Source organism: Hylobates moloch, unplaced genomic scaffold, assembly GCF_009828535.3.
Source record: "Hylobates moloch isolate HMO894 unplaced genomic scaffold, HMol_V3 SCAFFOLD_5, whole genome shotgun sequence".
In the NCBI taxonomy this organism is placed as follows: Eukaryota; Metazoa; Chordata; class Mammalia; order Primates; family Hylobatidae; genus Hylobates; species Hylobates moloch.
The window spans coordinates 17,791,034-17,806,442 of record NW_026652280.1 but is presented as its reverse complement, the minus strand read 5'-3'; the positions used below and the strand labels follow the sequence as shown (position 1 = coordinate 17,806,442).

Sequence of the window (15,409 nt, the reverse complement as noted above, 5' to 3'; positions counted from 1 at the left end):
CTTAGATTAGAATAATAAAATCTAGCTAATGAGATGAGTGTTTCAAGCACCACTACATCATAGGTGAGATATATATAGTGGGATACCCCAGGCAGTGAATTCTGGGAAAAAAAAAAAAAGAAAGTCATTGGCTTGACTGAGCAAGAAAATTTGTGCAGAAAAATGGGAACCAAATTGCAGGGGTTCGGGAATAATGGTGCATTCGCCCTAACCACTTGAGCAGATCCAAAAAATAAGGTATTTAGAAGAAATTAAATGCCCCATCTGCTTATGTTCTTCAATGATCAATGGTTTTCCAATAAAATGTATACAGTAGAACCTACCTCTTCATATATTTGAAAAGTTTCAAGTGTTTATATAGACACTTCCAAATGTAGTTAGTTTGACATAATGCATGCAGCCCATAGCAACAGTTAAGAAATTAGTATCTAATCCAATATTGTATAACTCACAAATTGGAAAACATGACTAATAACAGTTTTTTACTGATTTTTAACTCCAATTACAGCTAAATCGTGGTGTGTGTGTGTGTGTGTGTGTGTGTGTGTGTGTGTGTGTGTAGTAAGTCAGTTGTGTCAGAAAAATCAATGGCTTGAATTTCCACTTATCTTTTAGAAGTGTTTCATGTTGGCTGAGTGCAGTGGCCCATGCCTGTAATCCCAGCACTTTGGGAGGCCGAGGCGGGTGGATCGCCTGAAGTCAGAAGTTGGAGACCAGCCTGACCAACATGGAGAAACACCGTCTCTACTTTAAAAAACACCAAATTAGCTGGCCATGGTGGCGCATGCCTATAATCCCAGCTACTCGGGAGGCTGAGGCAGGAGAGGAGAATAGCTTGAACCTGGGAGGTGGAGGTTGCAGTGAGCAGAGATCATGCCATTGCACTCTGGCCTGGGCAACAAGAGCAAAACTCCATCTCATAAATAAATAAATAAATAAATAAGTGTCTCATGTTTAACAAAATCCAGCAACTGAACATCACTGCTTTTTAAATAGACTATTACTTTCAAAACAGCTACTGAATTATCTTGACTATCTTATTCTTCTCAATAGTTTCTGTTTTGGTAAGAATTACCTTGTAGGTGACAATTTACTGAGAATGATGGAAACGTCAAGGAACAGCTTCTCTATCTAGGTCAGGGATAACAAACTGACTACCTGACACTTCTTATGTGGAAACAAAATGCTGACTGGTGGGCAGCATCATTTTTCTGAGAAAAGATAGAAATCGAAGTCTTTTGTGTATCACTTCTTTTGCACCGATAACTTTTGAACTTCTATCTTCCTATTAAGGTTAAAGAAAGATTACTATCTTGGAAAAAAAAAATTAAATGATTTTTAAAGGCAAGCTAAGGAAAGTCTTGTGCATTGATGACTTCTAGAAAACAAAATCAACCCATTTCTGCTAAAATGAAGGAAATGTATTTTGTATATATTCCATTTGGAAAACGATGAAAAGCAGACTAACCAATTTTGAAACAACATAAGTTTTCAAATAAAGGGATGGGAACTCTTCAAATCAAAATCTAGACTGGAATAAATACCAGATTATCAGTAAGAATCTGGTCTTTATAGGAAAATATATCTCAAACCGAATTTTCTGCTTCCTTTTATTTAGCTAAAAAATAATTATCGTAGCTTTAGTAACCTTCAAGTCTTTAAATTTCATGGGCAATATTTTTTACTGTTAAAAAAAGTGCTTTTGTGCAAAGCTTCAAATCTTCAACTCTTTCAGGGATAACTGAAATTTTGCTTAAAAAAGAAAGACACTAAAACAATGTCAAATCTCATTCTAAAAATAGTACCTACATTTTAGTTTGGCATCTGAAAAATGATGCCCACATATGCCTACACCAAATACAATGACAAGCTGGCCGACTTCAAGGGCAAACAAAACCAGTCTGAACACTGCAAAACATGCTTGCTCTTATATTTGCACCTTACTAATACAGCAATGAAGTTTGGATAAGATATTGGAAGTGAACAGGAATTTCATTAGGCTTTTTCTTTTTTCCTGTAACATTTACTTTTTGGCCACAAGACCCTAGACACAATTTCACAGTACAGGTCATGCATAGCTTGCAAGTCAAACGTTTTACAGCTACTGTCTAACTACTATTTTTGGAAAATAGGTTAACATGCAGCTAATGATCCCAGAAAAGGGGCTTAATAAAGCACTCTTTAAGCTTCACTGATCATTCCTTGGCCTAAAATCTATAAGCAACAGGTCCAAAGGGCAACAATGAATTTTTACTGTCATTCTTGAGATCATATACTTTTTAAGCCCAGAAAGGAATGTTTTGCCTTTTGCCAACTGCATGTCACTAGCCCACAAACTCTCACCTTAGCCTCACTGTTACTCCATTAATACCTTGATGCTGGATCCCCAAGCGCTATCACCTAGAACTGCGTCATTCAATATGGCAGCCACTAGACACATAGGGCTATTTAAATTTCAGCTAATTAAAATTAAATAAAATTTGAAATCCAGTTCTTCCCTTGTAGTAACCCCATTTTAACTGCCTAAAAGTCAATGTGCCCGGTGGCTACTGTACCAGACGGCACAGGTTTTCAAGCATTTCCATCATCACAGAAAGCCCTATTGAACAGTGCCAATCTAGAAGATCTCACAGGTTATACCATCACATGGTTTAACCTTCAAGAGACCCAATCTGTAAGCCATGCAAAAAATTAAACTTAATTCTATTTTTAAAGAAAATATCTTAGAGCTTTCTGATCATTAAGTATGACTGGAACCAAAAACCAAGTTGCCTTTTCATCACAACTTATGCCCCAAGTCATTATACAAAATTTTTCCAAAGACAATGCTTCTTAGTAGCATTCTTGGCTCTACTTAACATATTAAGCATTCTCTTCCTTATTTCAAGGTCATTAATAAAGATGAAAATTCATGCTTCTTATAGTTTACTATTTACACAACACTCACTGTCCTTTACATACAAGTGGGGTGGGAGGTTTGGACACCAATGTTTTACAATCTTCAAAATTCAAACCACATGGTTTGATAGTTGTCTTTCAACATCTATACTCATCCCTAAGTCAACCCTCCTTTCATTTTCCCAGAGAGGTAGATGCTAACTAAAATGAGTACATAAACCTACAAAAAAATCCTTTAAAGCAATAGTTGACTCAGTAAAGGGTATTCATCAATCCTAGAAAGGATCGTAGCCAGATAGAGATGTAGACAGACCTAGGATGGAGCAAGAAGACACTGCAGTGTGAAGTTCATATCCCCCCTTTCCTGCAGAATTACAAAATGGACTCATCTACAAAATGAAGCCACTGGAGGCTGCTTTCAGCTCTAACTTTCTGTGCTTTCCAGTTGTGACTTTTCATTAATGTGCAAGTATGAATCTTGGCCTCTTATGTCAGTGGACTTTGGTCACATGGGTAGATGTGTTTGTTAAGGGTCATTGGTAAATGCCAGAAGAGGCCAGAGCAATGGGATGCCAAGCAACATTAAAACATCATTAAGCCTCTAAAATTATATCTGGCAGACTGAGATTCTCTCTCTGTCTCTCTCTCACACACACACGCACGCGCGCACACACACACACACACACAAGAATGCACACCCCAACAAACAGATACACAAATAACTGCAAGCAGATCCATTTAAACAATTTAAACAATGTTTCTTAGGTCAGTAAGACTTACAAAAAATATCTGATTTTGGTTGTTATTGTTAAATTTAAGGTCAAGAATCTACCATACAGCCGATTAATTTTGCACTGCTTAATGGCAACTCTAGCATGGGATTGTTTTTAAGTAAAAGTTCTATGGACATTTTTACTCTACAAATTTGCACTAAGAAACACAGGACACTATCATCACATACATTATTGTCTATATCTAACCTACTTTAACAAGTAGAACTCTATCACGTACTACACTACAGGGTCAGTCATTTCATACTGTACAGGAACATATGCAGATATCACTCACAAAATTAATCTGAATATGGCATAGCTTTAAATTGCAAGGGCAAAGTCTATTTGAAATGTAGCATTCTTAATGCAACACTTCTGTGGGGTGTGTGTGTGTGTGTGTGTGTGTGTGTGTGTGTGTATTTTCCTCCAAGAGAAATAGAAATTAGGTCAGACATGCATTACGGCAGCCTGGGAGAGTTTGAGAAATTGACACTAACCCAACAGTATATTATGTTATGTAATAGAGGATAGTATTCAGCTAATATGATACCTAAATTATTAATACCAAATAAATCCTAGATTATTTGTTGTATAATGCCCAAGAGCTTACACAATAAAATGGCATTTTAACCTAATTTCTATTTTGAGCTTTCAAATACATTTCCTAAAGGTTTTATGACAAATTTGAAAAATCAGAGCTCACAATTTTATGTTGAATTCTCATGCCAATTAGCAATATTAGCTTTGTATTCTAGCCATTGTATTTTTGTTTTATTTCACATTAATTCCATCACTTTCATATGCATATTTTGTGCTGCTTGAAAATAACAGGTAGCATGTAAATAAATTGAATTGTCTTGACCTCACAGGGCTATTTTCTAGCCTTGCTTTTTGGAATTAGCCCTGCTTGTCTTTCCTTCACTTCCCCCCACCCTCCTCACCATTTTCAGGGATTCAGTGGAACATAAAAACAATTATATTTATAAGTGGAGTCCTTGTCACATACCACTTGCTTCATGAATTCCATAAAAGAAGTTAGATGAGAACTGTAAAGCTCACAGCTGTTTCTGAATGCGCATGCACCCAGGGATAGGAATTTATCACTTACTTCTAGCAGATCTTTCTTCATGAGCATCTATAGATCATTACACATTTAAGAATATTTGACAGTTTATGAGGAACCGGTCCACTTATATTGGGAATTTGAGCTGTTAGTTTACCTTGCCACCTTTCTCGATAAAAACGTGTTAAAATACAGGAGATCTTCTCTCATATCAACAAGAAGAAACTGGAATTCTAACTGGCTTAACTCTTGTGGAAGAGCATCTTTCAAAAAAGAGTCACAGATCATCTATTAAAATGTCCGCCCGGATTGGCCATCAGTCACAAACTCATGGCCAGCACAAGACTCCAAAACCGGGAGAAAAGACACTCTTCTGTTACTCTCCATTTGCGTCTTACAAAATGCAGGACTTAAATACACAGAAGAGGAGCGAGTGTTGCAGGTGACGTGTAGGAGACTCCTCACTGGGTCAAGATGTCCATGAAGTGGCCACCGCTTCAGAGACTTGACTCATTCATGCCCATTGAAGTCTTAATCCCAGGATTCTTCAGCAAAGACTCAAACACCTGAGGTAAATCAAATTAGACACACATACATACACACACAACTACACAATATTTACATTTGAAATTCTTATTTTGTGAGATGGCTTGAGGAAAATCGGCATACAGGTTTCCTGTGGGATTAGACGTTTCTCATGATTTCTCAGTTTATTGCTCCCCTGTTGAGCTTTCAGTTTCATAAACACGTAGCGAGCTCTAATTACAAGTGAAGAAAATGAATGTTCATGACAAAACACAACACATTGGAGACACTTGTTCAAATATTTTCTCCAAAAAAAAATGACTGTCCGTTTTGACTTATTTTGTTTTGGTGCCATTCAAAATGTATAAAAAGCCTTAGCAACTAGATGAAGACTGGGTTTCAATAAAAAGAAAAAAAAAAGTAAAGAAGCCAGCAGTGCATGTCTTCACTGAATTTTTACACAGATTTGCAGGTTTAATTCTACTTGTCTACATAGCATCTTTGTTTGAATCTACTGCATTTAGAGAAGGTCACATTGTACGCACTTGTACAGTTTAACGTCTAAGTAGAATATGTCTATCTTGTAACATGATTTTGAAAAATCATAAATTACAATCCATTGAATACACGATTATGAGGATGCATGCAATCATCTTCCAAGCTGTTGCCATCAACACTCAGAACAATTCACCTGGTATCTTGTTGAGACCTCACCTTCTGCCCTTTGTGTCTGTCTTGGGGTAATCAAGAGGCAACCCAGAGGCCAGCGCTCAGCACCAAATGGTCAGTGTCGCCCCCCATCTTCTCACCAGGATCTCATCATCAACCTGCTCAACCCCTAAGTTGGCACCCACAAGAGACTTCCCTGCAGCCCTCTTCAGCCACAGGATATCACGGTGAAGCGCTTAGAAATGCAAGACATGTTGTGAAGCACGATGCCGAGGAGGAAGACCAAGACGCAAGCCACCAAGATGACAGTGCACACCCCCGACCAGGTGGAGCTTTTCACCACGCCCCGCCTGTCCTGCTCCTCCTCTGCCGCCTCCTGGGGAGCCCCGCCTTGCAGAGGCTGCTGTTCAGCAGGGATGGTCACCACGGTGACGGACTTCTGCTGGCTCCCGGGCAGCAGGCGGCAGCCCATGTCTCCGGGCAGCAGCGCACGCTCCTTGGAGATGGGCAGGGGCAGCATGTAGCACCCATTGCTGGGAAGTTTGATGAAGACCGGGGTGTGTTCAGAAGTGTGTGGAATGGCGATGACAGCCAGGACCTCTGGGTCGTCCGGGAGCTGCGACACGGAGAAGCCAGGGGGCAGCTTGGTGACACCACGGCACCAGGGGCACCGCACATCCTTCTGGCTGGTCCTCATCTGCTGGAGGCACACTGAACAGCAGGTGTGCTTGCAGTCCAGCAACTTGGGCCTGCGCCGGGGGCTGTAGTAATTGAAACAGATCTGACATTCCAGCAGAGAGTCCTGGGACAGTGTCTCCATGGTGGACCGTGAGCAGGAAGGGCAAGGCCAAGGTGAAAGGGAAGGAGCTGCTTGTCAGAGGCCACCGCCCTGTGCCTTTGCAGTGCAGGTGATGGCAAGCTCACAGGCATCCAGTACTCGCAGGTGTGTTCATTTCTGAGAGAGACAAATAATGCAAACAATCTTAATTATTTCAAAGAAGTTGAGATGTCAACATATCTAATGGATTTATACCATTGCTCAAAAGTCTTGACACTGGGCCAAAAGCCTAAAAATTTACCATTCTTCAGACTACAGGATTCCCATAACGCCCAGTGAAAGGTGAATGAAAGTTGTCTCAGAGAGCATGTCATGGCAAATACTTTGTTCAGTTCTAAAAAAATGAACAACTCCAATAGTTGCAGACGATGCGTCCGTATTTCATAAAGAGGGAGTCTTTCGTTTCTGTTTTGTACATTTCAGCAAACGCTGGGTCATCCTTCTAAAATACACTGGAGAAACTCTCCTGCTTCCAATAAGTTCATAGCATTTCCTAGAAGTAAATTTCTCTCCTTAGATCCTCTGACCTTTTTTCCTGACTCTACTTACCCACTTGTAAGTCTTAATTGCAAGATTTAGGCAACTTCACAAACCTAGTTACTTCCTGTAACTAGCTCGCTCAGTTTACATATATGGGTTAGGATTGTAAAGTGAAGTAAAGTGACACTGCAGAAGAAGCACACAAAGGCAACTTTCATCTTTCCCAACAAACCATTTGAAGAGAACAAAACAAAAAACCCCAAACAGCAACAAAACCAAAAGCAGCAGCGAACCTTAAGGCGGTGTGGATCACAAAGGCACACTCCTCACAAAGGCATCACTGACATTTTCCAGTCAGTTCTTTTTGTTTCATTACTACTTAGGCTTGTACCAAGTAACACAACTAAAAGCAAGTACGACTGACCCACGAACAACACAGGTTTGAACCACATGGATCCACTTAAGTACAAATTTCTTGAATAGATACAGTCAGCCCTTTCTATGAGTGGGTTCTGCATCTGCGACCAAATGACATCAAAAATACAGCGTTCTCAGGATGCAAAGCCCCTGTATACCGAGGGCCATCTTTTCATATTCTTGGGTTTTATAACACCAACTGTGGGCCTTGAGTATTTGCAGGTTTTGGTATACATAGGGGTCCTGGAACAAATGCCCTCAAATAGATAGATGACTAAACCATTAATTCTCTAATTGAAATCAAATATTCTATAGTTAAGGGTTGTCAGAGAAGACTGGCAAGCATTCCTCATTGTAAAAAAAAAAAAAAAGAGCAGTGTTAGCATCCTGGTATGGAGGGGAGGCAGAGAAACTTATTTCAACTTCACTGAAGTTTGGGAATGTCCTCTAATGCTCCACTGGCATTTCAATAAAGGCTGCCTGACTCAGTTTCCCATTGAAAGCATCCAAATTATGTATCCCTGGATGGAGCCATGATGACTCTAGAAAGAATTACTCAACCACTATTGCAGAAAAAATTGCTAGTCCTAGAATCCCACCAACACCTAGAGATGGGAGCTATAACAAATAGATAAGCTCCTTCACATTTTTCTTAAAAGTGACCCTTCTTTTTCCTTTCTAATTTCCTTTGTGAAATTAAGAAAGCATCCCCCCTCATGATATATAATATGTTAACAATCAAAATTAAAAACGCACCAAAAACCAACCTGGCCGGTGTGGGGGCTCACACCTGCAATCCCAGCACTTTGGGAGGCTGAGGAGGGGGAATCGTTTGAGCTCAGGAGTTTGAGACCAGCCTGGGCAACAGAGTGAAACCCTATCTCTACAAAAAATACAAAAACTAGCTAGGCATGGCGGCAAGCACCTCTAGTCCTGGCTACTTAGTAGGCTGAGGTAGGAGGACCACCTGAGCCTGGGAAGTTGAGGCTGCAGTGAGCCGTGTTTGCATCACTGCCCTCCAGCCTGGATGACAGAGTGAGACCCTGTCTCAAGCAAAACAAAAACAAACAAACAAACAAAAAAAAGAAAAAGAAAACCAGTTCAAAGACAAAAATAACCACTGTTAAAAACTAGTAACAATCAGAAGATCAACATACTTTAAAATATATTAGCTATATTAAAAAACACTTAAGTTACTGAAAGTGAAATACAGTAATGTAGCATTCAGAAAGTTCATATCAAGATCAACTACACAGCTATCCACTAACTCAAAAAATATTCATGGAATATCTGTTGTGCACAAAGCACAGTGCTAAATACTGTAGGATATAAATCAGACCCAGATTCTACCCGAAAACAACTTAAACTTAGGTAAGAAGGAACACATGAATATATATTTTTCTTTTATTCATTTATTCATTCAAATTTTCATTGAATATCTACTATGTGTCAAGCATGATGTTTCTTTTTGTCCCTTGTAACTAAGATCTTGTCATTGCCCATAAGAAAGTCCTGGCCTAGAGATAGGAGTGCTAAGCACTTAGACAATTGTAACGTAAATACAAGGTACCCTAAGGGAGCCAAAGGAATCACGGGGAGTTTAGTGAAAAATCTGGATTATGGAATTAGACACAAAAAATCAGAGGACAGGCTATTTTCAGGTTATGGAATCAGCATGAGCAAAGGAAAGAAGGTGAGCAATTACAGAATTATTTCCTATTCTACCTGGGACACTGGCTAGAGGACTGGTTCTAATACTAGAGTAACTTACAGAAGTCTTCTCTAAGAGTTCGATCGTTTTAGCCCTTACAGTCTCTGATACAGATGTCTTTTAAAGAAATAAAACTCTCAGAGAACCTGCAAGCACTCTCCCCAGACCCAACCAGGGATAGCAGATCCCACAGGGAGGGGAGAAATGAGCTTAGTCAGGCACAGGCCACAGACTGTGGACTGTGGGCAGCCCCAGTGCCAGGCCAAGGATTCAGGAGTTTAGAGTGAGCAATGGGAAAACACCAGAAAGGTTAAGAGTAGCAGAACAATTCATTCAAGGGAAGACTGGAAAGACCTATTGGGAGGCTATTACGTTAGGCAAGAGTTAATGAGTAGCTGAAATGAATAGTGATGATTAGGACGGAATGATGAGATGTGAGAAGAGGTTCACAGAATTCCAGCAGGATTTTGCAGGGTATTGCAATGAGGTTGTACAGTGAAAGAAGCCAAAAATGAAGCCTTTAGAGGAAGGTAGCATCATTATGAGAAATAGGGATCACGATGAGAAATGCAATGAGTTCTGTTCAGCCCATATTCCATTGGAGGTGCTGGGGAAGGTATTTAAGTTATTCAGGAAGATATTAAAGAGTCAAAGAGAAGTCAGGCACAGTGGCTCACGCCTGTAATCCCAGCACTTTGGGAGGCCAAGGCAGGTGGATCACTTGAGGCCAGGAGTTTGAGACTAGCCTAGCCAACATAACAGGATGCTGTCTCTACTAAAAATAAAAAAATTAGCTGGGTGTGGTGGTGCACACCTGTAATCCCAGCTACTCAGGAGGCTGAGGTAGGAGAATCGCTTAAACCCGGGAGGCGGAGATTGCAGTGAGGCAACATCGTGCCACTGCACTCCAGCCTGAATGACAGAGTGGGACGTTGTCTCAGAAAAAAAAAAAAGAAAAGAATCCGGCCGGGCACGGTGGCTCACGCCTGTAATCCTAGCACTTTGGGAGGCCCAGGCAGGCGGATCACGAGGTCAGGAGATCGAGACCATCCTGACTAATATGGTGAAACCCCATCTCTACTAAAAATACAAAAAGTTAGCCGGACATGGTGGCGGGCTCCTATAGTCCCAGCTACTCGGGAGGCTGAGGCAGGAGAATGACGTGAACCCAGGAGGCGGAGCTTGCAGTGAGCCAAGATCGTGCCACTGCACTCCAGCCTGGGTGACGGAGCAAGACTCCGTCTCACAAAAAAAAAAAAAAAAGAGTCAAAAAGAGTAGGATAAAATTCTTCTATAATTTTATACCCAAGGTAATACATTTTTTTTTTTCTTAAAACAAAACAAAATACAGGGTTCGTTGGTGAATCCTGCTCTATCTCTCTCCAGGTTAAAGTGCGCAGACAGCAATCGGGTGAGACTATGATTGACTCTACTGAGATGTAGCTGTGCCTGTGGGGAAGGATTCCTCACGTTGAGCTACAGGTGGGTAGGAACAATAAAATTGAGGCAGGGTACAAAATTTTACAGACTCCTGCAATTTTATGAATTTGGAGAGACTTTTAACAGGAAACCGCTCAATTGCAAATGAGGTTGTGGACACAAATGTTTCATGACATCATATCAAAACAGTGACCACCGATTTATGTATTAACCTTCTTCCTTTCCATACTATTTACCTTAACTTCTACATCACAATGTGGGAAGCAGCTCAGCAGAGTGGGAAGAATGGAGGTTTGGGACTCAAAGAACCTTGGGCTCAAAGCCTAGCTCTGTCACTAACCAGCTGTGATACCAGGCCAAAGTCATTTACCTTCTCTGAGCCTGCTTTCTCCCTGGCCAAGCAGGGATGATGGAGTTGTGGCTGAAGGTCAAGTGAGCTCAGGGGATCCACATACTTCCACACAGTGAAAGGTTCAGAGAGGACAGTGCTTGTTCTCCACTTCCTCTCCACTCAGTCTAGTGCTCTGCACTGAGGCACAGGTCTGCCCAGAGGCACTTCCTGGCTATCAAAGAGCTGCCACTTGGAACAGCTTGGGATGAGGCATGCAAGTGTTCTTCCTGGCCCTGCCCCAAGACCTGCGTACCATCATTTGTCAACAAAACCAATATGCAATTTTATTCATGAATTTATGTTCCAAGTAATGTTCCCTTAATTTGTGTTAAGCTCCCTTAAAATTAGATTATCCTATTCAATTTCCAACTCTATCCAAGTAAGTTCTAGGCCTTGCAACTCAAGCTGAACACAAAAACAGAATGGGAAAACAGTTCCTATTTTCCATGCTCAGCCACTTAAGCCATTTTGACAGCAGCCTCTCTGATTTATGCACTGATTTGTTCTACATGAAGCCAGCCTGTATTGCATTCCAGTTTATTTTCTGGAGCATAATTAGTAATGATGATGATTAGTTAGGTAAAGAGAAGGAAATTTATGAGGCTATGGAGTGAAGCTAATGATGGATCATTCCTTCCCCCCCTTTCATCATAAAGTCTAAAGATGTGCGTCAACTATAGAAGAAAGAATGGAAACCAAGTCCATGTAGACCAGAAAAGAAATTCAGAGTTCCCTGTCAAGTGTGTTATAATAAACACATATCAGTGATTACTTTAGGGCAGGGGTCTCCAACCCCCAGGCCACCAACCAGTACCAGTCTACAACCTGTAAGGAACCGGGCTACACAGCAGAAGGTCAGCAGCTGGTGACAGATAATTATCGCCTGAGCTCCACCTCCCATCAGATCAGCGATGGCATTAGATTCTCATAGGAGCACAAACCCTATTGTGAACTTCACATGCGAGGGATCTAGATTGCACACTCTTTATGAGGATCTAACTAATGCCTGATGATCTGAGGTGGAACAGTTTCATCCTGAAACCATCGCTCCCTACCCATCCGTCCTGTGGAAAAATCGTCTTCCACAAAACTGGGACTGCTGCTTCAGAGACCGGTGTTTGGCCTTGTTTTCCTTACAGGAAGAGCAAGATGTGATATTCCAATAAAATACTCATTAAGATTTAAAGGGCAAGAGTACTTCAGTAGCATGCAGAAGAACATGTATATAAGAAAATATATGAGAACAATTTTTAAATGTCACCACAATTTATTTGAAAAAAACTTAAAGTCAAGATCAAAGAGAAAAACAGACCACAAAGAGAAGAATAGTGGCTCAGGGAGAGCATTCTCAAAAAATAGATGGCTCCCAAGATAGAATTTATTTCAAACATAACCTCATGAAACAGTACATAGTTACATAAATAATATTAATTGAACAATATATAGATAAACAAAAAGGGTCTTTGTGTTGTTGCTGTTGTTATTTTGAGGCCATAGATATTTGGTGCTTTTGAAAGTCCTTTACAATCACGATTTACTTTCACAAAATAAAATTTCTTTTTACAAAGTATACATAATTTTATGCATCTTTTGAAAAGGTACAGGTGTGACAAAATGCGCCCATTCATTTGGTAGGTGGTAAAATAGCGAAGATCTCCAACATTGAATTTTTATAATCCCAGTTGCTTTTAGAAGTCTAGGCATATGAGCCCCAGGATAAAAAAAGTCAGTGAAGTAGATAATCCAGATAGTTTTATTCTGCTTACACTCTTAAGAATCTTCATACATTTTGCAACAGTGGGGTTAATTATGAAGCCTCTCTGTGGAATTGTGGCCTGAGCTGATATTGATTACATCTGGCTGACCTTGAAGTGTTCCATTTGATAGTCTCTATGAGGACCTTAAATTCAATGGTTGTGCTGAGAAAAAACTCAAATGCAGAGATTAAACTAGGCACTACATTGCTTTTCTTTTCCTATTGAAATAGCACATCTTTCTGATATAGGCCATCTACTTAAATCTTCAATAAAATATAAATATTTGAAATGGGATTAAACAAAATAATCACAATTCCATTTCATCTGGTATTTCAGCTGGCTTGCCAGCCGCTTAGTTATATTGGATCTTAGCAAACACTCCAATTAGTGGCAAGAATGGGAATGCCCAGTGACAGATGTGTCATTGACTTTTTGTCCTCTGGTAGCAAAGAGCAATCCTTCCAGGACACAACTGCTGCATACATGCGTAGTCCAATTGATGTAACTACAGTCATTGTTTTAATGGAGCAGGACTTTGACAAATCTCAACAGAGAATTCCATTGGCTTGAGCTCTAATATTTGCACAGTTTCCTCCTGTGAGCATCCTGGTTTGCTGTATTTGATGAAGCAAAGAAACCAGAAAGTGAAAATTGTCATTTAAACATTTTTTTTGTTTTTTGGAGACGGACTCTCACTCACCCAGGCTGGAATGCAGTGGTGCAATCTTGGCTCACCACAACCTGTGCTTCTTGGGTTCAAGCTATTCTCCTGCCTCAGCTTCCTGAGTAGCTGGGATTACAGGCGTGCACCACCACATCCGGCTAATTTTTTTTGTATTTTTAATAGAGATGGGGTTTTGCCATATTGGCCAGGCTGGTCTCGAACTCCTGACTTCAACCGATCTGCCCGTCTCAGCCTCCCAAAGTGCTGGGATTACAGGCGTGAGCCACCATGCCTGGCCTTTTGGTTATTTAAGATGTTTAAATATTTAAACAGGGAATAGGGCAGGCGATGCTGACAGTGCTGGAGGCCAACTGGCCCAGGTGGCGGAGGCAGGCAGGATGGGACAGAGAGAATAATACTGGCTGAACCAGACAAAAGCAGCACACCGTCCAGAAGGCCAAGGTCACCCCAGGGACTCACCACACAACTGAAGGCCTGGCCCTGCCAGCACAGGCCACTAGGACAACTGTGGGCCCAAATGGCCTGGCTGCAGCCTAGGTGCTGTCCCTGTCTGGATGTGCCATGGAGCCAAGGGCATCCTGTGCCAGGGGACTCTGCTAGGGCATGTGCCAATTCTGTCACTACAAAACTCAACTAACTAAGAGCCATGGTCACCAGAGAGGTATTTACCCAGCCCCAGGTGCATTTTGTTTATGTCAAATTAACAAACAATGAATGAATTTGACACCTCCATGGTTTGGTGATGCATATTTAAAAATCAAAGTATATTGGAATCTAGACATTTTTAGGAATTAAAGCCACATGTCAGTATTGCAATGAGTGATGATAACTACTGGTGTTTGTTTGGATATCTGCCAATCATTACTATTAGGTGTCAGGAGACAAGGATTCTAGCTCTTATTCTGTCATTACATAGATAGGTTACCTTAAGCAAATAACCTCTAGATGAGCCTCCTATTTCCTCCCCTGACAAATGAAAACTCTGGATTAGATGGTCCCCTAAAGCACCTTCTAGTAAAAATATTCTATGACCTAAATAATTGCTGAAAACACTGCTGGGTTTCCAACCGCATGGCAGTACTGCCAGGCCACTTATTCTATGCTTCTCATCCCTGACAGATCATTTAGAAATATTATCTGTTAGTGATCTGGCAAGAATGCACATTTATGTGAGATGGGGGAGTGGGCATATAAACTACTTAGAAATTTCTCCCCTGATGCCTTCAACTTAATGAGTGCATCTAGCTAGAGCCCATATCCTAACAGAAAATGCTACAACTTCAACTTGTTAGCAACTGTCAAAAGAAAAACTCTTTCAAGTCTAATCAGCAGCCTTCCCAGATCAAGAAAGATATTCCTATTACCCAAACTTGTTACCAGATGAAGGGGGTCCCAACTCTACCTTGAAAAGAAGCTGCACAGTTTTCTGGCTTCTGCAGGAAGCCAAGGTTAGCGCTGGCATTCATCAAACACATGGGTTTATCTTCATTTGTTCTGACCGCTCAGTGACAGTCAAGAAAAAGTTGCTCATGGTCATTAAAGCAGGAAAGAGCTATAAAAGACTGTCAGGAGATCCCCAGGCTCCCTGGAAAGAGGGAGTGATAAAAGATGCTGACAAACAGACAGACAGACAGGTAGAGCAAATAAAGATGATCAATTACCCTGACTGCTAGAATTCTGAATAGAGTTGAAATAACTGACAAATCAAGCACACAGGGAAAGCCAAAGAGATGAAAAAACAAAAATCCTCCTAAGTCTTACC

The 15,409-nt window shown here is 40.8% G+C and overlaps 1 protein-coding gene across 4 annotated transcripts in view; it reads right to left on the bottom strand.

The window, feature by feature from the left end:
* Positions 1-550: 550 nt before the first annotated feature.
* The window catches only part of RNF152 (ring finger protein 152), a 90,411-nt gene continuing 75,552 nt past the window's right edge, over positions 551-15,409 (bottom strand). For 3 of the 4 annotated variants that reach the window (XM_032152127.2, XM_032152126.2, XM_032152128.2), the window contains one exon: positions 551-6,883. In XM_032152127.2, coding sequence (XP_032008018.1) covers positions 6,137-6,748 — 612 coding nt within the window. In that variant the 5' untranslated portion in view covers positions 6,749-6,883 and the 3' untranslated portion in view covers positions 551-6,136. Of the gene's footprint in view, positions 6,884-15,049; positions 15,256-15,409 lie in introns of those variants that run through there. The other variant, XM_058438289.1, reaches the window with a different exon arrangement.